At 34.1% G+C, this 25,009-nt stretch overlaps 3 protein-coding genes and 1 long non-coding RNA gene across 8 annotated transcripts in view; 2 read left to right on the forward strand and 2 right to left on the reverse strand.

Moving 5' to 3' along the window:
• The window catches only part of LOC6576543 (protein WBSCR14 homolog), a 34,949-nt gene that overhangs the window by 3,091 nt on the left and 6,849 nt on the right, over positions 1–25,009 (forward strand). For 3 of the 4 annotated variants that reach the window (XM_032728684.2, XM_032728685.2, XM_032728686.2), the window contains 3 exons: positions 4,477–4,583; positions 7,318–7,391; positions 10,102–10,218. In XM_032728684.2, coding sequence (XP_032584575.1) covers positions 4,477–4,583; positions 7,318–7,391; positions 10,102–10,218 — 298 coding nt within the window. Of the gene's footprint in view, positions 1–4,476; positions 4,584–7,317; positions 7,392–9,969; positions 9,994–10,101; positions 10,219–25,009 lie in introns of those variants that run through there. The other variant, XM_032728687.2, reaches the window with a different exon arrangement.
• Positions 10,229–23,987, reverse strand: LOC26527627 (gustatory and pheromone receptor 39a). Of its 2 annotated transcripts, none has more exons than XM_044008624.1 (4): positions 23,110–23,987; positions 10,617–10,679; positions 10,446–10,535; positions 10,229–10,381 (listed from the first exon to the last, which is right to left on the reverse strand). In XM_044008624.1, the coding sequence occupies exons 1-4, from the start codon at positions 23,977–23,979 to the stop codon at positions 10,295–10,297; spliced, it is 1,110 nt and encodes a 369-aa protein (XP_043864559.1). In that variant the 5' UTR covers positions 23,980–23,987; the 3' UTR covers positions 10,229–10,294. The 2 variants fall into 2 exon arrangements, with proteins under 2 accessions (XP_043864559.1, XP_015020718.1); XM_015165232.3 differs by lacking the exon at positions 23,110–23,987 and adding an exon at positions 11,035–12,293.
• On the reverse strand, positions 16,274–17,034 carry LOC6576544 (gustatory and pheromone receptor 39a). Its single transcript, XM_032728688.2, has one exon. The coding sequence runs from the start codon at positions 16,946–16,948 to the stop codon at positions 16,469–16,471; it is 480 nt and encodes a 159-aa protein (XP_032584579.1). The 5' UTR covers positions 16,949–17,034; the 3' UTR covers positions 16,274–16,468.
• LOC116803847 lies at positions 17,425–17,777 on the forward strand. The gene is made up of 2 exons (XR_004363853.2): positions 17,425–17,516; positions 17,578–17,777. It is a non-coding gene; the product is annotated as an uncharacterized LOC116803847 (long non-coding RNA).

The raw sequence follows: 25,009 nt of genomic DNA on the forward strand, positions 1-25,009 counted from the left end.
AATCATACCATTAGCTGACGTGCAAAATTTCAGCATTCTAGGTTTACAACTTTAGGAGATACAGTTTTATCCGATTTGCCACGCCCCCAATGGGCGTAGATATATCCGCCATAGCTCGTGATCTTGGGTGGTCAACGCGGACCTACATACCAAGTTTCAGCTTTCTAGCTCTTCAACAAACATGATTTCTGGTATATCGGAAAATGCATTTTCCGATTTGCCACGCCCCTAGTGGGCGGATCGGGAAAATTGTAACACTTTATAAATCGGAGATATACACGAGTATGTGCTCCAAATTTCAAGTCTCTAGCTTCAATAGCGCCGAAATAGATTGCGTTCATACGGACAGACGGACGGACGGACAGACGGACAGACGGACGGACAGCAAGACGGACATTGCACAAAACCAATATACTGATTCACTTTCGTGAATGAGTATAAAAAAGCCAAAATAATGAAATAAAGTAACAACCAAGATATATGAAATATTAATTCAGGAAAACTGAAACGTGTAAGTCAGTGACTTATTGATACCTTAGAAATAAATAGAAAAATAAATGAAAAAAAAAAAAAAAAAGTTATTTATACATTAAAAATATAAATAAAATGCTAATTAAATTAAATTAATTAAAATTAAAGAAAAATTCGACCACCCAAGAGTATCTTATAAGTAAATAAACTATACAATTTAAACTATTAACATATTCTGACCGAATTTTAATCAGATGATATATACTACATACAAAAGTCGAAACCCGGATCCTGGTTAATATTTTTTTATTTATTTTTTAATGTGTGAAAACTTTTTGTTGATTAAAAGTTTATGCTAATTACCTTAAGAATTCTGATAATCATTTCTTTTCCTTTAATTAATTAATAAGAGAAGTGTTTTGCACAAATCTATGAATTTGTTATCTAATCCTCAAAACAATACGAGAAAATCAATTAATATAAATGGAAGATAAGTTACCTTTATTTGAACCCCAAGTAGAGACTTCACTTTCATATGTTTTCTAGGCTCACAATCTCACAAAACACATATAGCATAGATGTATTTAGATGTATTATATATATATAGATATATAGAGCATATATTCCCATGATATATTCCACTTGCATATATGCTAATTTATAAAGAATATATGTAGTTTATGGAACTAAAATGCACACATCTCTAAAGACTAAATATTACAATGAAATTTAATTTGATTTGTTGCATATATCCAGTGAATATTGTAGACCTCCGTATATAAAATAATTACATACTATAGAGTCGTATCAAACTCCGTTGCATTCCACTTATTGAATAATCACTGTGCATATTGTAGACACTCAAACTTATAAGGTATATCTAGCTATCTCTTCTAAGCAAAGCCTATATGTGCCCATCCTCATATCTACAAATATTTATATGGACATATGTATGTATATAACCCTCGATCCACACGAACTCTATGTCAACAAAAGACCAGATAAAAATGTTTGCCATTTTGGATAACTCGGCTGCGCTATTTAAAGCATATTATTGCCTCTACTCCCATCTTACTTCTGTTGCAGTTAACAATAATTGGGTAAAAATAACGTATAACTTTTTTTTATGATCCAAAATGTTTACTCATTTTACAGATTTATCGCACAATTTCGATTATTGAATATATATATTCGAATTTGGTCAAGAAGCTTAGATTACATATGTATATCCCCCCTTTACATTGAAATATATATATATATAAATTTATAAATTTGCTTGTTAAGCACGTAGCCCGTTATTAGCACTTTGTTTTGATTTGCATTATTATTTCTTCCCTTTGCTCAATCTTTTTACAAAGTCAGCTAGTTTGTTTATTATGGCGTATTTATTTTTTGATAGGTAGAAGAAGTGGGCTATCCGGCATTGCACGGCAATTTGTAACTGGAAGAAAGTACAATGGATGAATAGCCACATTTATAATTATAAAATATTCATTTAAATGGCATATGTATTAGTTTATTTGTTAGAATAAAATAAATAAAATTAAATAAATCGTTAGAAGTTGATATACATATATAGCAAAGGTCTTAATAATTTGTTAAATGAATTAAAAATTAATTATTATAATACAATGGAAAATATACAATATAAGAGAGAAAATGATAAATAAAAAATATCTAATCAAAAATAAATAAACATACATATATAAACCGAAGAAACAATTAATATTTTGAATTTGTATATAAAGTAATAATATATAATAATTATATAAAACAATAAAACTCCAAAAAATAAATAAATTTTTCTAAATTAATATGATACAAATTTTGGAATTATTAATTTTAAAAACAAATAGAAATTGGTTGTTAGTAAATTAATTAATTCCAAAAATTAAAAATATTTATAATAAATGCATTTATTTTCATTGATTGGGTGATAAAAATTATCATGCGTTTTCTGCATACTTATCGCACATGCCCAGTTTTTAGACACATACATATGTACGTATGTATATTAAGACATATACTACATATATAATTATTTGTAATTAAATATGTTTTGTATATGTATATATGTATGTGTAGATATCTATATTAAACTTTATGGACTTTATGTTATATCTCTAATTCACATTTGGCACGTACAAAAGTTTATAATTCTTCTTCTTTTTGGCCTGTTCTACCTCTCTCTCTGCTTGTATAGCTCGTTTTCGTAATGCTAAAGTTCAGAGTGTTTGAGTTCATTCAAATTTTTAGTCATCGTATATTGCGTAGTTTGTACATTTTCCCTTTTAGTTTTTTTTTGCTTTGATTCGTAGTGACGAGATATTTTTACGTGAATTTAGTCGGTCGGTCGGTAGGTTGGTTTTATTGTATTAGTTTTTGTTTTTCGATTTAGCATACTCGCTTTTTGGCTTTTTTTCTTTTATGATCAGAGTTTTATCAGTCTGATAGCTAGATAGGCTTTGGGCTTATTTATGTTTGCGTTCACTTATCTATCGAAGGGGACTGTGCTAAAGGACAATCGCCATTCAGTTTTCTATGTGGTACACCAACTCGATGTGGGGTTGTCTTAGATAATGGGTATATGTACGTTGTTGGTCAACAAAAATGTACAGTATTTGGATGTGTGGAAGTGTGCTGAGTGTATTACGATTAATCGATATATATATATACAAATAGATTTTTGATATTACGCCAGGGCGAATATGACGAAATGAATTTGAGATAAGAACATAAATACACATTTACGTCGATTGATATTTTTAGTGCTTCTGGTATTTATGGCTGAGATAAATTTAGATATATTCGCTAGTAGTTAAACAATTTTAATCGGCCTATATGTATATTAGAATCAAGTAATATTATACTTGTGTATACAATAATATACTTTATTAAAAAGTAATATAATTAAATAACAAAATATATAAAAAAATAATATAAATATTTTACAGTGTATTTGAGCTACGTAGTCAATCTGTTTTTTCTAACTCATTTTTTTAAAACTCATTTCAGACTTTCTTCTTCGATACGTAGTTGTATTATTTTTAGATTTTAATTGCTTTCTTCTTCTTATTTTAATTCTTTTTTGTGTTTATTCAAAAATATATGTATTTAATTTACTAATAAAAAAATTAGTTGCTGGGGGTATTCCCATTTATAAAAAGAAAAAAAACACACACACACACACCTTTAATTTTTGTCCCCATATATTTTGTAAACAAATAAAAATATATTCTGACATTTATGAATTCTATCATAATGGGGGTATTCACCTCTTAAAACAACTCGCTGAGAAACATGTGAAATCAATTATCTAAACTTTAAAACTATTAATATCTCAAAACTTTTATAACAGGAAGCTTAAGCTTTTTGTTAACTCATCTAAGAATGCGGCGATACGCATAGTGGTGCTTGGCATTTCGAGTGGTTCAATGAATACAGACAATTGTTTATGCAACTGCCTTACTCTCTTCACTTATTATGTAATCTTGTTTTGTGTACAGCAAGCAAAACAATAACAAGCAAATGTAGTTGTTGACTATTTGCTACAGTGAATCATCGGTAGAAACGACAGATCGAGTATCGGCAGCCTATTGATTAGGTAAACATTGTTCGTTATGTTCGAGCTGCATTGATATTGATATTGATATTGACGTGTATAGCTTAATCATAATTATCACAAATGCCAATATCGCCGTCAATAGTTGGATATTTATATTGATTAACAGCTTTTTCGCTTGCTCTCTTTCTCTTTGTAGTCCAATCGAATAGAAATAGAATAGTAAACTGAAAAAATTACTCAGATTTTATTTTGAGATTGGCGCCCAGGCAGGTTATGGGGCAACCTATTTATAGCACTCACAATCTATCCATTTCGATGCCTTATATTATTATTAAACAAATTGTGCTTACTCTTGTTGTAAACTATATATATTTAGCTTCTTTTTATTACAAACACATACATGCATACATACTTAGATGTTTATTTCGTTTTCATTTTAGCCAAAAACTTACATCTCCCAAATGGAATCATTTTAAAGGCGTTCGTTTGCGATGGAAGGATAAAATACGACTCAATAATGTCATCTGGCGTTGTTGGCATATGCAATGTGAGTAGAAAATATATATAAATATATTTATTCGTATATAGAAAATTAAAAAAAATAAAATAAAAAATAAAAGGAAAACAAATTATTAAATTTTATATTACATTATTATTTTTATTTTATTACATATTTAATGAGAATTTCATGAAAATAAATATTATATACTTTACCAATCAAAACAAATCTGTTAAAAATTAGTTCGTATAAAAAGCTTAAAGCTTACACGTTAATTTCCTGCCACAAATTTATACAAACATTAAAAAGTCGTCCAACAAAATTGTCAAAAATTGATTTTGATTAGGATAAGATAATAGGTTATTTGTATATTTTATATAGTTGCTAGGTTACGAAATTTCAAGACCGGAAACATCAAAATAACAAGATAAATAACTACATTCGAATATTTTGTAATTATATTATATTCACAAATAATAATGTTTGTCAGAGCTGAACAAAAATTTCAATGAAACACCTTTTCCCAACAACAGACCAATCGTAGCCAGGCGGAAAGACGGACATTACACATAACTTATATATTTTTATTTCGTGTGTATTTATTTCGTAAATTATTATACAAATGAGTATAAATATTACAAGCCATTATTGGAATGAAAAAAAAAAAAATTGTTTAATGAATATTTCCTTGAGTGCCAAACTGCCACACGTGTACGAATTACACATTATACAAAAACAAAACAAAGCACAAATGCTCAAGCCAAAAGCAATAATAGCGCCAAAAGCAAATAAAAAAAAGCTGAAAGCTAACGTATAAAAAGCTTTCCTGATTAGCAGATGAGTCGCATTTGTTGTTAGTTTCAACTGGTTTCTAATTTTCAGTTATGTGTCTAACTTTTTGACAGTCGCTGTTCTGTCTGTAGAGCAAGTTGTAGTTGTGGTTGTAGCAGACACACTTTGTACTCTACCCTTGGTTTTATGGTCAGGCGTCTGGGCAATGCGTCGCGCTTCTCTTAGGCTTTTCCTTATCAGCTTCCAGTGGCGCTTATCAGAGATGTCTGTCTGGGTTACTTTGTGAAATAGATTTTAAATAAGTACCTTCTGTGTCAACTCAAACATTTGATGTCAGCAAAAGTTCGGGAAAAAAAATCATATGAGCAAGCCATTAAAATTATCTCAGGCTATATTTGAAAATGTGGTAATGCTTCTAATTTAATTCTTTTTATTAGAGCATATACTTTATATAATTCTTTAAAACCATAGTAAATTCCAGCTAGTTAGAAAATAAATTATTATACAAATTTAATCTCGTGCAGCTAGCAAAAAAATTATAATTAATGTTAAGACAGAGACACCTGGCAATATGCAATTTAAGTTTAAGTTTTTAATAATTATAATAAATTAAGAAAAAAGCCCATCATTATAAAAAATAGATTTAATACGCTTTTTTGTATTGTATATTTACTTGTATTTAATAAAATATAAAACTTTAAATATTTTATTAAATTTTATTAATATTTAAACTAAAAATTATATATGTTATAAAATTATCGCTCATACTTAAATATTTAATAAATAAGCTTCAAATTTTAAAAATATCTGTTCACTTTCATTCCAATTCTACAAATATAAAACATATTTTCTAATTTTTTGTGACTTTCCTATAAATTTTGCATTTTATGTTTCCATTCATTACATCACGAGTGCGAGAACAGCAAGACAGTTGCCCAGATAGATAGATAGATGTGTTGTATTACAAACCCCGTCAACGTACGATTATCTCTTAAAAGTGACGACAACTGCGACAAAGGCAAATGGAAAATTTTAGGTCTATTTATAAAGTGTGCTGTACTGTGCTGTAAATACAGCTACCTACAAATGCACATCATACATACTTCATATTCTTCTTATATATTTGTAATGTTTATTCAATGGATTATATTGGTCAGATAACTTAACCAAAAATGTTTCTGTTAGAATTATGTTAATGTTTCTTAGTTACATTAAGATTAAAAAGCAGAGGTATTAGATATTTTCGATAAAGAGAATTTTTGGAACTTGGTTTAAGAAAACAGAATTTCGTATTAATATTGCTTCATTTTATATGAATTATATTCTTCAGACAATCAGAATTATTTTAAGTTTTTTAAGTAAATAAAATATTTTTAATAATATGTATTTATTTTGCTATTTTTTTGTTTTAATATTATTAAATTTATTTCAAATATGAATATTGAATAATTAATTTTAATAAAAAGTATATTGAAAATTTATTATCAAATCTTTATTATTATATATGACTATATATTAATATATAATAGAAATGCATATTTCGCAAAAGAAAAAAAAAAAAATTAAATCAAACGTAAAAATTCAAGTTCAGGCAAGGCCCTTTTAGTTGCGTAGAAACAGTATAACTATATAGTATTTCATATTATATATATATATATACGAACTACATTGTGAAATGTATATAGATTTCAATATGCCTTGCCTTTCACAATCGTATTCTAAAGTTTATATGCTAGTAAATATCGCTGTGAGTTTAGAACATAATGAATTGTCATGCAGCCGTGGTTTCTATGCGTCTGAGGCTCACTGTTATTGTTAATTTGTCAACACGTTTTTAGAATCCGCTGAAAACAGTTTTTGGCATCTCTGTGAGGCTATCTGTAGAAATAACGCTAATCTCCGGGCTAAATCTTATCTCTAAACGTTTGACGCGCTCTCTTTACCCAGTCGTTGTATTATTTTTCATATTGTTCCCCCTTTTTTTTTGCAGTTATACAAAAGCGCAGAACACCGGTGTGTCAATTCGCATCACCACTGGACGTTGACATACATAGTAATCCCCAAGTAAGTATTAGAGTAACAACTGTCACTAACTAGTTAAGAGTATAAAATGTGCGCACCGCGATAATAGTATCTATATGAACTTACTTTCCAACAGTGCGTCAAAATCGGTTAATAGTTTACAGTGATAAACAAATATAATAAAACAAGTTGTGAAATATCAAACTCAACTCAAAAGTTAGCTATATAAAAGATGAATGAGCTAGTCTACATCTATCGATCTTTAGAATTTCACAAGTCTTACAAAATAAAAAAAAAAAAGTGTTGTATAAAAAGTGAAAAATAGTGTTGTACAATTAGTGAAATAGGGAAAATATAGTGATCATTTAATTTATATTAAAATACAAATTTCACATATGTGAAATCGCAAACTCTTTAAGCAAGTATTAAAGACCAATTCTGTAAAATTTATAAATATTTCGAAGATAATCGTTAATGGGCGTTAACAAATTTAGAAATGTAAATTGTTTGCATATTTGAGCAAAGTTATTTCTAATTTGAGCACATTGAGCTAAATTTCATAATTAGGTTATATCGCTAAATATCAGGTTTCTGCGAAATGATAAATAAAATATTTTTTTTACATATTTAAAAATTTGTATCACTTTAGCATATACATAAAAGTACATAATACTTTCAATCAGATTTCTGAGCAGCTTCCATAACTGTTGGGCTAAATTCTCGTTCATTTTTTTTTCATCGGCTGTTGTAGTAGCTATTCATATCAGTGAACCAAACAGCTGACTTATTAACCTAGTCTATATTTGAACTGAATCAATGAATCGCAATGTACTCAAACAACCCCCACATGGAGCATGGAAAAAAATGATTATACTCAACGATTGACCGACCATCATTTGCAGTACGCGTGATCAAGATGTCGCGCGTCGTTAACTCATCGCCAGATAATACGAGTAGCACCCAGATATACCCACATATATGTATAATAACATGTATATGTACATAAGCAATATAGATTTCCCGTTGTTCTGCTTTCAACTTGCAGCACGTGATAAGAACGCGTGTTTCTGTTTTTGGGCATCATTCACCTATTGTCGAGTGTTATTTATTGCAAACGGGATCGAATTCGAGCGATTCGAAAGTTTGTACAGATGTGAATACTTCAGTTTGTAGAGGGCATAAATGAGGTAATTTCTGTTTTAAGTATATGGTATTATATACCATATACGCAATTTAAACTCAAGGTAGAGATTTTATTTCTTGTATTAGTATTAAAGGAATGTTATAAATGTCCATTATCTATTATACGTTGTAGGGAATTTTAGTAGATGACTACTCTTCAATATCCATTTAACATAGTTTTTTTTTTAGTATTTCGAAACAAATCATCATAATAGCTTCTATATAACTAATAAAAGTTTCAACAACTAATTTTTTATAATTTTTTAGAACACGAACTTGTTTATTAACGTAACTGTCAATATACGTAGATGAAAGATAAGATTTTATTGTTATCTCCGATAATATGTTGATGAAAATAGCTTTTTCAGTTAGATACTAGATAATAGAACATGTATAATATGCAGTAGATAATAGGTAGATATTGATAGATAATAAATAATAGATAATGGATACTAGATACTAAAATGAGCAGGAGATGAATATGTAAGGGAAATGTTTTTTAGTGTATATAGAAACTATATTCCATACTATATATTAGTATCTAGTATATATGTTGTATAGGAAAAATAGATTTTTTATATTTTTTATATATTCTATACCACATACTAATTAATGGGTTACTGTATATTCGATAGTTGATACTATATATCCGAATCTAGGTAACAGATATGATGCTAAATACTTTTGATATTCGATATTATGGCACAAATCTTATTCATAATAAAATATAAACGAAAACAAGATTGAAGAATATACTACTATCTATTCTCTAATACAAATATTGTCTAATCAAATTTTATTCATATCAAACCCTTGACAACAACTTCACTTCCTGGCTCACCCACACTTGACTTTAAAACGACTCTCTTATCGTTGATTCTTGGTAGATTAGCACATTTGCAGCTTAGTTAGGACTACATTGTACATCGCAAACTGTTTACATATTGCACAGAATATGAAAGGGGCCAACAAAAACCAGAATGATGATAGAAACTGTAAACAAGCAAACGCCCACACCTTTTACAATAACTGCTAATTAGCTTATGACAACAAATGGAGATTGCTGGAGGCAGCGCCACTCGTCTGCCACACCCATATTATAGTCGAGTGTGTATAGCACGTCAGTCAAATACTAAATCTAGATTGTATTTCGTAGTAGTATATCGTATATAGCTACATGAGCAGCCTCTTATCTTGTCTGGGTGGCAGCGGAAAGAGATTTATCTTATCGAGAGCTGCACCGACTGTGTTTTCATTTGCCAAAGCTGACTGAATCGGTTAGGGGAGCCGACTCGTATACCTAAATTTATTTAGTATATTCTAAAAAAGATTCATAAATTTTAATTATCACAACGCCTATTGACTATACTTTTGTTTGCGGGCAACTCGATTCAGTTGTCCAAAGAGCTCGACGCTAAGCAAACCATACGATTCGCTAGCGAGTCCAGAGAAAATGTGTAAAGTAAATTATTTATTTATTTAAGTAAATACAAAAAAAAAAGAGTATTTTATATTTCTTATAAGTATGCATATGTATATATTATTTGTGTGTGTGTTTTTTTTTCCACAGACCGTTGTGCTTGAGGGAAAATATTGGAAACGTCATGCAGCTGTTATCAAAGCCGAATATAGAAAATGGCGCAAAAATTATAAATCAAAAGCAACTGGCTGCTTGACTTATGATTCGGTAAGTCCCAAAAAAGTACACTTTTATTTATACACTTCACAATATAGTAAGATAAGTTAGGCAAAATGATTTCAAATTATGGTTTCTGCAAAGACTTGGTTGAGTTTTCCATTTCCTTAAACTGCACCAATATGACCATATATGTAAATATGGCTGTAAAGAGCTGTGAAATATACCAGATATATATAGTCAGATAAATTATCCGATTTTCTAGCTGTTATACCTACCTTAAAGAGTGTGCTCTTATCGAGTGCGAAAAATCCGTAGGCTGTGAGTATTGGCTGCTGGCGCAGATTTTTGAGCAAGAACTTTTCAACCTATTTACAAATGTTGTTCATTATAGTACTTTGTACGACCAAATATTTAAATACAATATATAAATTGGTATTTATACTGACCATTTTGTCCAGTCCAGAGCCAGTTCTAGGTATTTTTGCAAGTATTTTAGCTGTTTTATTGGCCTATGAGAGAGCGGAAGAGAGATAGAAAAAAAATAAAATGATAATTTCGAAAAAGCTTCACTCTACAACAACCAAGACTAAGAATATTTGATTTTTTTTTTTGCTAAATATGCGTATATAATCTATAAAAACTTTAAGTTCTATTTATAACAAGGGAACTTAATTGACGAATAAAGTAGCAAAAAGTTAATTGAAAGAAAAACTAAAATAAAGCCAGCTCTGTTATTTAATTTAACTTCAAGCATACAAATATATATGAAATTAAAAAGAAAGTACATTCTCTCTCCATTACAATTTTTGCATAAATCTTGATCAATCAGTTAGGTAAGACATTTTGATTAATCAACTCACTCACTTCAGTTGTGATCACATTCGACCGTAACATAAACGTTATCATAGCCAGCCAAGGAATATTCCATAGACAGGAGGTTATGCAATAAATGGTGAACTCGAAAGGTTTTTTTAATTTGCCCTCCATAACAGTGCTAATTAGGAAGAGTGGACCAGAGGGGGCCAGAAATAGGACGAGTGGTACAATGGGCAGTATTAGGACTCCGAAACATGCAATTAGCTCCACGGCAACAATATCCAAGAGACGGTGTCTTTTGTAGAGCAAATGCTTACAATTTGACACGGAGTTATTCTCCACTAACTGGCTGTTTAATTTCGCCAAGCCTGCTGCCACAATATGCTGCAAGCAGACAAAGAACACCAGCAACAGGCACATTGCCGAGAAGCTATACAAATACACAACAATATAGAGTAGAGTGGGAACTTTGGATAGGCCCGCCCGGGCATAGCCATTCAAATAGTTCACCAAGCAGAGCACGGCCAGAGCTACGTAGACATTGAAGTTGCGCCGAAAGTAACGCTCCAAGGCCGCATCGGGGCACAAGCGATGCAGGCGAAGTAGTTTCTGAACCAACTCGATGTGACGCTGACGTCGTATATAGAGGCATATATGGAGCAGGCAGAGACCTACACAAAAGCTCCGTATATTGAATAGTTCATAGTAGTTGCCTGTATCGTTGTAAATGCCCATGTAGAGCTCTTGAGGCCGCAGGCAGACGTAGATGAAGCCAGCGAATGCTGCGATCAGTACGATCAGCATGTGAAAAAGCGCGTAGCGCTCACTGCCGGGCGTTGACTGTAGCAAACACTCGCGATCATCGAACTGGGCACACAGCATGCCCAACCTGTACAGGACACACAAATATAAGCGCACGTTGCGACTGCCAGACATGCTGTCACAAACTAACCAGCCAGCACAGATAGCTTTTCAATTTACTAAGTGCACCAACAAAATATATTTGATTTAGAAATTAGATATTAGTTATTGATTAATCACTCAGGCGCCTAATTAGCCGAGTCAACAAGTTGGTTTACTCTAAATTGTTGGGGTAGCTAAATGAACACTGGGAATAAATTGACTCTGAGTTCGGGAACTGACCTACATGCATTCGTGTTAGATATTAGCCAATGCTGAATGATTAGGGACAAAACCGGCTAAAAAGTTGTAAACATGTCCAAGGTCTTCTAGCAACTGTTAACTGCGTATGCCTTTGTCTAGACTTCAATTGGATTTGGTTTGAATCAGTTTGGACTTTGGTATGACTCGTCTAAATTAGTTCAGAATCTCCTATCTTATAAGTCTAAAAATTGATTTGATTTATATTTAATCTGTTTAAAGATTCATTACAAACATTTCCATATCTTTTGGTTTTGTACTGATAATATTCAGACTAAGATTTGATTTTACATCAAAAAAATTTTATTCCAAAAGTCAGAAAAATGTTTTAAAATATTGATCTAACCTTAGCTGCATAACATTGAAACTGTAGAAATAAACCGGCTTGGATTAAATATGCATTTTTCCACTAACTGGTTTATTATCAATATATATACATATGTATTTAATAGATTTTTGTCTTAATCATATACAAAAATTGTAGATGCCATTTGGCTTCAGATTAATTACAAAACAATGTTGGGATTTAATTTAATTTACGAGGCTAAAGTCAGACTCAGAGATTCTGGTTTAGGTTAAATTGCCCCACGTAGCTCACATACTTCAGACCAATCCGCTTCAAGTTATTTTTAGTTCAGCATACTTTTTTAGGAATAAATACTCTTGTAGTAATATTAATGCAATATTTGTATTTTAAATTTCCTGCTTCGCTTCTCCCTCCTCTTCACACGTTTCTTACCTCCTGCCGCACGATATCTTGTCGAAAAATCAATACCAGCCCGGCGACCCAGGGTATATTCCACATCATGCATGTGTACAATGTCATGAATATGTTTATCAGGCCAATTTGTTTGATATCCATCTTAAAGACAATTGTGATCATAAAAAACGGAGCAACTGGCGCCAACATTGAACACAAAGCCGTAATTAGCGCTATAAATGGACCAAACACAGAGTTCAGCTGCTCGTGGCAAACGATGAGAATCTGATTACGTTTATATAGGCGATTGATTGTAGTAGTAGTATCTGTTGTTGTTGTTGTTGTTTTTGTTGTTACTCTTGGTGTGGTTATTGTTGTTATTGCTGTCAGCATTTCGCGATTATATAGGTGCAAAAGGGCAGCCAAGATTTGTGTAAGGCAGCCATATAGAATTATGATAAGCCCTATCAGCACAAAGCTGTAGGTATAGATGAAACTTAGCAGAATGCACGGTACGATGTGTAAGTTAGCGAATCCGAAAGCTCCTGCATAGGTAATCGCACAAGTAACCGTTAGAGCCACATACATGCAGTACAATTTAAGGAAACGTTTGGCATAGCAATTCTTGAGCTCCTTGTGATTGTGATAGAGAATGAAGGCAAAGACGGCCAATAGGCGCTGGCGTCTCTCATAGAATCCTAGATATATCAGCGATATAACTATGCAAATAACACCAAAGTTAATTACGAAATACGTATTGCCAACGGCTGTGTATTGGGGCAGCATAAAGGTTTGAGGCATTAGCAAAAGCTGAGCGAAGGCCAGCCATATGAAAAGCTGGAGAAGCGTTAAGCCGACTACTGTTAAACTCAGATCCAAATCGCTGGCGTATATGCGATACGGTTGGTTAACATCGTGCGTTATATAGAGTAAACCGATACACTTTAAGCTTATTAAATAGACGCGCAGCTCGTCACCGGAAACCATGACGGAACAGGTGCAACTGACGCAGAAGGATGTCTAACTGCCCTGTCTGGGGTGTTAGATCAATCAACTTGTTGAGGAGGAACAGCCAGGGGATAGTTTTTATATATTATATGACCACCCAATATGAGTTAACAATCAAATCAATTGATGTTTACATTTCATTAGCGCTTAGTGTTTAACCTGACTGCACCCAAGGGTCTATAGATAAACAAACATAGTCCTGGGTGACAAAAGGCAGGACATTAACTGAATTAGATTTAGAATATTCATAGCAGAAAATTCTTAAAAAATGAAGTCGTAAGCAGTACATTGATTAGATAAAGTTTAATATTGATTCTTAAATTGATTGTAAACTAAAATCGACAAAAAATTGAGTTTTTAAAAATTCAAAAATCTACCCGATATTTATTTAAAAAAAAACTTCCATTGGCTCGAATTCGATTCTTTATGAAGATAAGGCTGGATAATATACATAGATATTTCTAGAAACAGTAATTTGGAAATAAAATATATTTGAATGTACAATTGTCTCAATCCGAATGTAATTGTTGAAAGTATTCGCGATTAACTAGTTATTTTAAAGTACTAACAAATATTTTTAGTGCAAATATCTAATATAAGAATCTAGCATTTCCAATTCAAAAACAAAAAATAGTAGCTGATAGAATTTAATAAAATACATATTTAATTTACCTGCACGTGAACCGTATCGCTCATTAGGGCTGTTGCCGCGGTCATAATTGTGGGCGAGAGCCAAATAATTGACCTTAATATATTTTCGTACAGTGATTTGCCCGTGTCAGTGAGCATTGTGATATATAATGTGTTAGTGGAGTCCAATGAGGAAAAGAGCATGCAGAGCCAAATGCTGAAGCCATAGACGACACTGACCTCATCCGTGCAGAGGATGAGCAGACGGTCATGCATATCGAGGCAGGCGCGCAGACGCAGAATATCGCCGCAGTTGCGCTTGGGCTGCTGCAGCTGATGGACCAAAACGGTTAACTGCGCCTGATTGCTCTTCAGCAAATGCCGTATGACATGAATGAGAGATATGTAGGTGCCCTGAATGAAGCTGCTCGTCATGGCGCGCCAGAAAAAGCCAATTGTGCTAATTCGGAACATAATGGATATGTGGGTGAGCCAGTCGCTAATGCAGACATTCAGAAAGTTGCTAAAGTAGATGATATTGGCAAAGACCAGAGCGAGAAACAAACGCTGTGGCAGCCTCAGTCGTAGACCCGTCAAATATTTGCTCTTATATAGCTCCACTTGTCGCACAATATGAATTTGCAGCTTCTGCAGCAAGAATAGCCAAGTATTTTGCACGAATTGAATGATCATGGCCAAGAGGAGCACAAGGCGCTCATAGTGATTCCCTGTTGCGGTCATTTCGTCAGTGAAGTGAAAGGTCCAAAAGCACACCAGAATCACCATGCAGCTGATCAAATACATCTGCACTACCAGATGGATCAAATAGAAAATGATGCTGCGACGCAATCGAAATCGACCCATCTGATAATCGTACTCGATGCAAAAGATGCCCAGATATCGGCAGGTGCAATAATATGGATACAACTCCATTGGCTTATACTTTTTCATGATAATGATTGTAATTCACTCAGTACTCAACAGAAACTGATTTCAATAAAATCCCTTCGTGGAGTATTAATATCGAAAATCATTTGTTGACAAACAATTTCCTGATTGTGTTTTCATAGTGCTTTGTTTAGCTTTCATTTAGGTTTGCTTATGGTTATAGCACTTGAGTTATGTATCATAAATAGTAGGACATTAATCCAAATTTAATTAAATATTTGATATGTGCATATAAATGTGTCAACATGTTTACGAAGAAAAAGGAGTATATTGGTTTTGTACAATTTGACGAAATACTTTGAATTTGTAACTTATACTTTTTCCTATCATAGTCCTACCAAAGGTTAGCTTTCTGTCCACTACGGGCACTGAAACCGGAAAAATGTTTTATCTAGGATAAAAGATAACGCTATCATTAGTAATACTCGAGAGAAATTTATAGTTTATTCTCGTGTAAAAAACTCAATAATACTCTCCACCTTTCATTACTCTTTGTTTTCATATAAAATTTTTTTAACCACAATTTCTAAATTGTTGTTATATTTAATGAAACTTTATATTCTTTTTAAATATTAAATATTGATTAAATAAATTTTAATAATTAAATCTATATTAATTAGAAAATGTTTTTTATATATCTAAAAAAAAATTTCTTAATTCAGATTATTTCCAAGTCAAATCGTTTAATAAATTTTGTCTAGAAAATTTATTTAAGACTACAAGTTTTCCATGCTTTGACTAAATTGAGAATGATCAATTCACTAATACAACTTCAAGCCTTGCAAATTGTTATCCCTGAACTCACCTGATTGGCCACATTGTTAACGACTAAAGGCAAAGCCATGTAGAAGAATATAGGCACTAGCCAACTAAGCACTAACAGCACTTCTTTATGTGAGAAGCGATCCACGAATGTGCCTATGTAGCATACGCAGGTGGCATCCAGCACAAAGTAGAGAAATGGAAAAATCAACGCCACACCAAAGACATTCAGCATCTCTTCGTGGCAGAGCAAGAGAAGTTCATCGTGAATGCTCAAATTACTTGCAATATCGAACTAATGCCAAGCCAAAGGCCATAAAGCCAGCGAAGCGAACTGAATGCTTGAGTGTCCACCTGCAAACGAAGAGCCAAGTCCATGAGGCGATTCAGTAGATTCTGTTGCAAGTGCTGCTGGCTGTGTAGCCAAATGTGCAACAGCAACTCCGTCACCGGGGACATAAGAAGAAGAACTTGATAGACGGCACTGCCCACAGTCGACTCCATGCCCACGTAATCCACACGGTTGCCCAGCAATCCTTCTAACAATGCACAAATTATGATGCACAATACCAATAGCTGGGCAAAGCGTGAGCAGCATGTGGCATGCAGCACATAACGCTGCAAGCAGCTCGAATAATCGATATCATTGAGACCCAAAAATCGTTGATAGTGCACAAACGCGAACAACTCCTGGGATTGCATGTCTTTTGTATACTGCGCTACAAGTTGCACGATATGTACTGAATGGGGCATAAAGTTCGAACTATAAAACCAAAAGATTGATACAATATTGATATCGACAGAAACTTGATGTACGATAAAAGTCCAAATTAAAATTTATATTTTAATTATATTAATGCATTCCCCTTAAAAGAAATTCGTTGTCAATAATTCTCGATAATTTGAATTTCTGTGTAAATCGAAAAAAACTGATCCCCTTGCCATTTTGAATTATTGTGATTCTACTGTATTTGTTTATGTACATCGTTGTCGTTGCTAACTGCGCAGTCAGCAGAGCGCGTGATTATACGTGATCATACGTGTGTATGCATGTGAGCATAAAAGAGGTGCAGAATGAGTAGAATATCAACTTAGATGGTTCAGGGTATCTCCTAGTCGAGCAGTCTCGACTAGTGCTTTCTTACTTGTTTGTCAATGATTATATTTTGAATTAGATGCTTAAATAGAACTTAAAGGTTTTTTTTTATAATATGAAATCATTACTCTTAGAAAAAGTTTTCTTTTCAAATATATTTCAATGAGTAACGAAGACATTTTACTGCTATGCAAAACGGCAAACAATTGCTTCAATACTCACCTCGTAAGCCAAGTTATTGATTTTCAACGGCACGTACATATAGATAATATTAAATGTCATCCAGGATAGGATGCCAAGAACATTAAAAAAAGTGAAGCGACTCTCCAGCGTTGCTAGATAGGCCATAAATATGGAATTCTGACAGAAATATGAAGCAGACGAGCAGAGGGATACCAAAAACCTGAACGATTTCCTCGTGGCACAGCAGCAATATTTCATCGTGAGTCTGCAGATAGAATGCCAATTTATCTGGATGAACATCAGGTAATGCTCGGCTTAACTGTGCCGCTTGTGCTTGCAACAGATTTGAGACCACATTCACCAGGGATGTGTAGCAAGTTAGAATGAAATTCTTCCTTATAATATGCAGAAAAAAGCAAATGTAATAGAAAACTTGGTAGACCTGATGACAATAGTTATTATATATCACAGCAAACATCCTTAGATGCAGGATATAGAAAGTGCAGCTGACCAAGCAAAGGCGATACAGCCAACGAGGACATGACAATGACTCGGTGTTCAGAAGTAAGCGTTGGGTCAGCCGAGACATGCGCTGCAGAAGCAGTTGTTGTCGTTGCTGCCGGAAACGTAGGCACAGATTAAGCAATATTTGTATGATCGGTGGCATCAATAGATGTAGATAGTAGAATGCTTTGACAGGCTTCGAAATCATTTCCGCATTGTAAACACATTCTCCGGTCAGAATTCCATGCAGCGAGCCAAACACAATCAGCAGCACCAAGAGCTGACTCAAGCCGGAACAGCAATCGAAGTGGACTATATAGCATTGCAGTTGCTTCGAGTAGTCTATATCATTCAATCCCAAGTAACGTTGGTAATTGAGAAAACTTAACAGTTTGCGATCCCTCGGGTTTTTGAGCATTTTCAACACACTTGCGTCCTAGTAAAGACTCGGAGAATAACTGAGTTCAATGTTTATATGAAGCGAATGAAAATGATATCTGTAGTTCCATCTTTCAATTCCAATTATTGGAATTATATTTAACTTGTGACAGTATTATTGACTTCACTTTGTCTATTACAACGAACGGAAATCAAATTCGAAAGAGTCGAATAAAATATACCCTTGAGCTACAAATAATTAAGATTATCAAAAAATATCGAATATAATATACTCGGCCAAACAAAAAAATGATGCATGTATAGTAATTTCTGGCTATTTTAGCCTGTAGCTAATACCAATCTAATTAATAGAACCCAACGAAAATATACCCATTACATTATGAAATGTATAAAATTATATATATAGACTCACCTGATTGGCCACATGATTAATTGTCAACGGCAGGTATATATAGAATATATTTAGTGCCATGCAATAAATTATGACCAAAACTTCCATATATGAGAAACGACTTTCCAATGTAGCCATATAGCCGACATATACGCAATTCTGACATAGATGTAGGAGACTCAACAACATGGCAATGCCGAAGACCTCAACGAGCTCTTCGTGACATAATAACAAGAGTTCATCACGAATGCTCAAGTGGTTGGCCAGTTGCTCTGGGGATAGTTCCACAGATTTATCCCGAATCAGTTGCTCAGCATGTGCATGCAAAAGGCTACACATAACACTTGTCAAGGAGGTATAGCAAATGATAATGAAAAAAGTGCGCACGATGTCCAGCATTGAGCAGATATAATAGATTATAAGCTCTATCCGTTGACAAGTATGCCAGAAGAGCGCTGTGAAAATAGTCATGTGTATAAAATAGACAGAGCTGGTGCCAAGCCACAGGCGAAAAAGCCAACGGGAACAGGGAAATCTTTGTGTATCCAAAAGTAGGCGTTGACTCCACAAAGACATTCTCTGCAGTAGCTGCAGCTGACTTTGTTGTCGTATGCGTAGTAAAATGGAGAATAAAATTTGTAAAATAGGTGCCGTTATCATATATAGATGATAATATAATTGAACTGGACTGGAAATCATCTCATCGTTAGAAACACACACTCCGCTCAGAGTTCCATAAAGAGCGGAGCATACGATGGCCAGAATCAGAAGTAGACTTGTATAAGAGGACCAATCGGAGTTTATTGAGTAACCATGAAACTGCTTCGAATATTCTATGTCATTCAATCCCAAATAACGCTGATAGTGTATAAAGAGTAAGACTTTACGATGCTTCGGTTGTGAGAACATTTTCAAAGCACTTGCGTTTGACCAAACGTTGTGACGACTACTGAATTTACATATATCTTAGCTGGTCTTTCATTTCATTTAGTGCTTATTATTCTAATTAAAATATAAAAAAAAAAAAAAAAAAAAAACAAATTGAAGCTAATAACTTAAATGTTTAGTCAGATTACTGATAATCAGTTGCATGGCTAGGAATATTGAAATTGGTAGCAGCCAACTAAAGATAACGAATCAGGAGTACCCGAGTTTCGAGGAAGCGGAAACCTACCTGGATTGGTTTCCAGTATAAATGAATGTAGTTTCAATGACTTTTTGTCTTGTCAATTTTGGGTGGAAAAGATTATATATAAAGTAGAACTTAGAAAGTGTTGATAATATATAAAGAAAGACAATTAATATAGAATCTCCCCTTTGCTTTCCAATTAACTAAAACCCCATCCTCATTGAGCTTAAGTAGGGAATTCTACATATTAGCTTCAATCAACCCTTAGACTTTAGTAAACCAAACCAAACATTTCACGTTTTTTTTTTTTAGCTGTATGTCAGAGCTTAAGACATATCACTCACCTGTGAGGCCAGGTTGTTAAGTAACAACGGCATGGCTATGTAAATACTAAGTGGCAAAAACCAGCTTAATAAGAATAATGCTTCTTTTCCTGAGAAACGCTCATCTAATGAAGACATATAGCAAATGCAGGTGGAGTCCAGTATAAAGTATAATTCAATAAATACAAATATACCGCCAAATACTTGAACCATTTGTTCATGGCATAGCAATAGTAGCTTATCGTGAGTGGACAAATTGTTGGCCAATTGCGCCATCGATATATTAATTCCACTCTCTATAATATGCAATTGATTAGCCTGCTCCTGCAGTAGAACCAACGTGACATACAGTAATGAGGTGTACAGCGTGATGATATAGTTGGTGCGCAAAATATGGACATGGAACCCGATAGCACTGACTACATATTCGAAGCTGGTGTAGTTGGAGATTGCAGACGATATTGAATTGGCTATAAAGTATAAGCTGATGCCTATCCATAGACGGCATAGCCAGCGCGGCAGAGATAACTTCAATGTATTGACTTTTAATCTACGGGCTGTGTCATTCAGCATCTCGATTAAATAGCATTGCTCATCTTGCTGACAACGTATACAGATTTGTATGAATATCTGAATAAAATGACCAAACAGACCTATCAAATAAAAGATTTTATTCACAGCTGTCGATCGCATGTCCACGTATGCATTGCCATTATCCTCCAAAGTACAATAAATACCGAATATTAAAACAGCTAACATCAAGAACTGCATGCCGAATGAGCACAAGTTTCCATTGATCACATAGCAATTCGTAATGTTGCTGTAATCAATATCGGTTAGTCCCAGGTATCGTTGATACCGAATAAAAGTTAAAAGTTTTCTCTGCTTTGGCTTGACCAACATTCTAAAGTACACTAGTGCGTACCTAAAACTCGAATGGGTAGCTGAATGCTATGAGCTATATACTTAATTAGCAATGGCCACTGTTAATTCACTTAATTGAAATTCAGGATAAGCTTGAGATATGGCATGAGTTATTAGCGCTATTTGAAATTGCAGAGTAGGAAAGACCGACAGAACGACAGATTGAGAGATAGAGGGATATTTTTAAATATGTATAAATACATGGATTGAAAGACTATAAGAGTAATAGAGTAATAATAATAATAATAATAAAGGCATAATTATTTAGAGACATAAAAGTAAAACTCTTAATGAGGCTGATGTTTCATATTCATACATTGAACATATTTCATGTCATGCAATAAAATATGATCAAAATTTCCACTTATAATAAGCGACTCTTCAATGTAGGGGACTTTAATTTGAATTAGTTCCAATTATTATGATTAAAATTCAAAGAGAAATACAAATTAATCCTTCACATATTTGGACACTGCATTGATAGTACTATGGTTAGATATATGAATATTCGTGGCAGGAAAGTAAAGATAAGTCAGAGCTTAAAGCATATCACTCACCTCTTTGGCCAGACTGTTAATTAACAACGGCATAATTAGGTAAAAACTAAGTGGTAAACTCCAACTTAAGAGGAATACCACTTCCTCTCCTGAGAAACGCCCCTCCAACGCAGATATATAGGAAATGCAGGTAGAATCCAGTAGAAAGTACAATGCAACAAATACAAAGATACCGCCAAATACATTAACCATTTCTTCATGGCTTAGCAATAGCAGCTTATCGTGAATGCACAAATTGTCCGCCAGTTCTCTCATAGATATAATAATACCATTTTCTATAATACTTAATTGATTTGCCTGCTCCTCCAATAGGACCAATGTGACATACAATAATGAGGTGTACAACGTGATGATATAGTTGGTGCGAGTAATATGCACGTTGTACGCAATAACAGCGACTACATATCCGAAGCTGATATAAATGGATTTTGAAGAGGAAATTGTACAGCCGACATAGTAAAAGTTAATGCCAATCCAGAGGCCAAAAAGCCAACGTGGCAAGCTTAGGTCAAATGTGTTAACCTTTAATCGACTGGCTAAGTCATTGAGCATCTCCAGTAGATTGCGTAGCGCATCTTGCTGACATCGAATCCAGATTTGCATAAAGATCTGAACAATAGGAGCAGCCAGGAGCACCAAATAAAAGAATTCATTAGCAACTCGCGAACGCATGTCTAAGTATACACGGCTATCTTCTTCCAAAATACAATAAGTACCGAAGATTAGACAAGTTAAAGTCAAGAACTGCAAGCCAAAAGAGCATAAATTTCTATTGATCACATAGCAGTTGGTAATGTTAGTGTAGTCAATATCGGTTAGTCCCAAATATCGTTGGTAGCGAATAAAAGTTAAAAGCTTTCTCTGCTTTGGCTTGACAAACATTCTGAATTACACTAGCACGTGCCTAGAAGTCGAATGGATAACTGAACGAAATACCTGCTTCGTACTAATTTAGTTAATTGAAATTCAAGATAATCTGTGAGCTAATAAGTTGCTATTTGCCTAAGCGGGAAATTTCATGTAAAAGGACATGTAAAGGGCAAAGCTCAAATAATACCAAATAGAGATAGATACTCAGATACAGGTACAAAGATATACACAGATACAGATACAAATACAGATACAGATATAGATACAGATACAGATACAGATACAGATACAGATACAGATATTTATTGAGATGGATCGATCGAAAAATTAATAGATTAATAAAGAGATATAGACAAAACAGAAACATTTTTAAATTGAACGAATGATATATAGATAGATACATAGATACATAAAGATGTAGACGCTTAGAAATAATTATATAAGATTTCGACATGAACTGTTCAACGCTTCATGTTTTGCAGCTGACTTCAAATTACTCCTAGAATAGACAGAATATATAGCCTTTAAGCCCACTTACCTGTTTAGTCAGATTATTGGCTGTCAGAGGTATGATAAGAGACATAAATATCGGCACTATCCAGCAGAGCACGAACAGGACTTCTACGAATGAAAATCGTTCCTCCAATGAGGCTAAATAGCACGTACATATAGCGTCCAGTACGGTATACAGAAACAGGAATACCAAAGAGCCGCCAAAAACTTCAACAATCTGTTCATGGCAAAGGAGGAATAGTTTATCATGAAGGCGCAAATTCTGTGCTAGCCTGTCCACGGTATTCGTAGATTCCGACTGAAGCTGATTTGCCTGTTCCTCCAGCAGCACCATTACCAGATTGACCATTGCTGTGTAGCACAAAATGATGTAGTTGGTGCGAACGAGAAGCACAATGTAGCCCGACATGGCGAGGTAGTACCCGAAACTTTGATTAACATTAAAATAGAAACGTGCGAAAACAATATCGCAAGCATAGAGGATGGAAATGGTCACCCAGATGCGATAGAGCCATTTAGGGCGATTCAGTTCCAAGGTATTTACTCCCAAGTCCCTGGACCAATCAGTTAACCGGTTAATGATAATCAACTGCGACTCCTGTTTGACACGTAACCAGATATTAACTAATATCTGGGTAATCGGAGCCGTTAGTATATAAATGTGATGAAAATCATTGCCCGACTCGGAAGACAAATTCACATATCTTCCGGAAACCGCACCGTAAAAACACGCAATGAAAACAATTTGTATCCCTAGCTGTATGCTATGTGAAAACCAGTTTCCGTTGATCACATAAGACTCCAAACTACTGGAGTAATCAATATCCGTGAGTCCCATGAAACGTTGATAATGTAAAAATGGAAAAAGTCTTCCACTTTGCTTCGACTTCGACATGCTGTACCAAAAATCTACTGCGTGTCGTGCGTTAGGTTGTCCAACTAAATTCTCTTTGAGTTTTGGGAATTGTCTAAATGGAAATTGCTAAGATATCAACGTAATTGAAGTGCTTGGGGCTCTTATTTGAACATAGTTGTGTGTACCAAAAAGCGTATTTCTATAGACATTTCAATATTTTACATGCTTTTCCTTGAGCTGTCACTTTCAGCCATTTTATTTTTTCGTGACATTGCGTAAATAGTCCTATCGTAAATAGGCTTACCTCATCAGCCAAATCGTTGATTATCATCGGCATGCTAAGGAATATGCAAATTGGTATCATCCACCGAAGCAGCAGTAACATTTCTATATAGGAGAAACCATCCATGGGCAGAGCCAGATAGCAAACTTCGGTGGCATCGAGCGTCCCATATAGATAGGGCAGAATTAGAGCACCGCCAAAGACATTCACCAAGTCATCCTGGCATAGGAGCATAAGCTCATCATTCAGCTTCAAATTGTTTGCTATGTGCCGCAGGCAGATCCGATCATTGCGCAGTTGTCGTTGCAGCTGGGCTGCTTGGGCACGGAACAGATGCTTCACTAGACACACCAGTGAGCTGTAGCAGATGATGATGAAATTAGCACAGACGAGGCGTACATAGAAGCCAAGTAGAAAAATTAAATTATCTCGCTTCATGTCCATATCGAATACTACGAAAAAGACAATATCCAAGGCGTAGTACAGGCAAATTGCGAGCCAAAGATAGTAGAGCCAACGGGCGCGTATCTTCTCCAATTGAACAGCTCGCAGAGATGTGGCCACATGGCTCAATCTGTTAAGCAGCTTCAGTTGCATCTGCTGATGCAAACGCATCCAAGCATTTGAAATCAATTGGGTAAACGATGCAGCCAAGATGACCAAATGATCGAAATTGTCGCCAGTTCGAGAATCAGTTGCCTGATAATTAACCGACCACTGCATAAACGTGGCCAAAACGCAAGCAATCAAAACAGCTTGCACAAGTAAATGTAGCATGTGAGATAC

Source organism: Drosophila mojavensis, unplaced genomic scaffold (assembly GCF_018153725.1).
Source record: "Drosophila mojavensis isolate 15081-1352.22 unplaced genomic scaffold, ASM1815372v1 contig_36, whole genome shotgun sequence".
NCBI lineage: Eukaryota > Metazoa > Arthropoda > Insecta > Diptera > Drosophilidae > Drosophila > Drosophila mojavensis.

Bases quoted from the DNA above. Each gene is read 5' to 3' on its own strand.
- LOC26527627 (XM_015165232.3), bottom strand. From the start codon at position 11,922: ATGTCTGGCAGTCGCAACGTGCGCTTATATTTGTGTGTCCTGTACAGG. The intron at 10,680-11,034 runs GTGAGTGAGTTG...GCTCTCTCATAG, and splicing joins CGAATGTGATCACAACTGAA to GCCAATAAAACAGCTAAAAT. The intron at 10,536-10,616 runs GTCAGTATAAAT...ATTTGTAAATAG, and splicing joins GCTCTGGACTGGACAAAATG to GTTGAAAAGTTCTTGCTCAA.
- LOC6576544 (XM_032728688.2), bottom strand. From the start codon at position 16,948: ATGCCCCATTCAGTACATATCGTGCAACTTGTAGCGCAGTATACAAAA.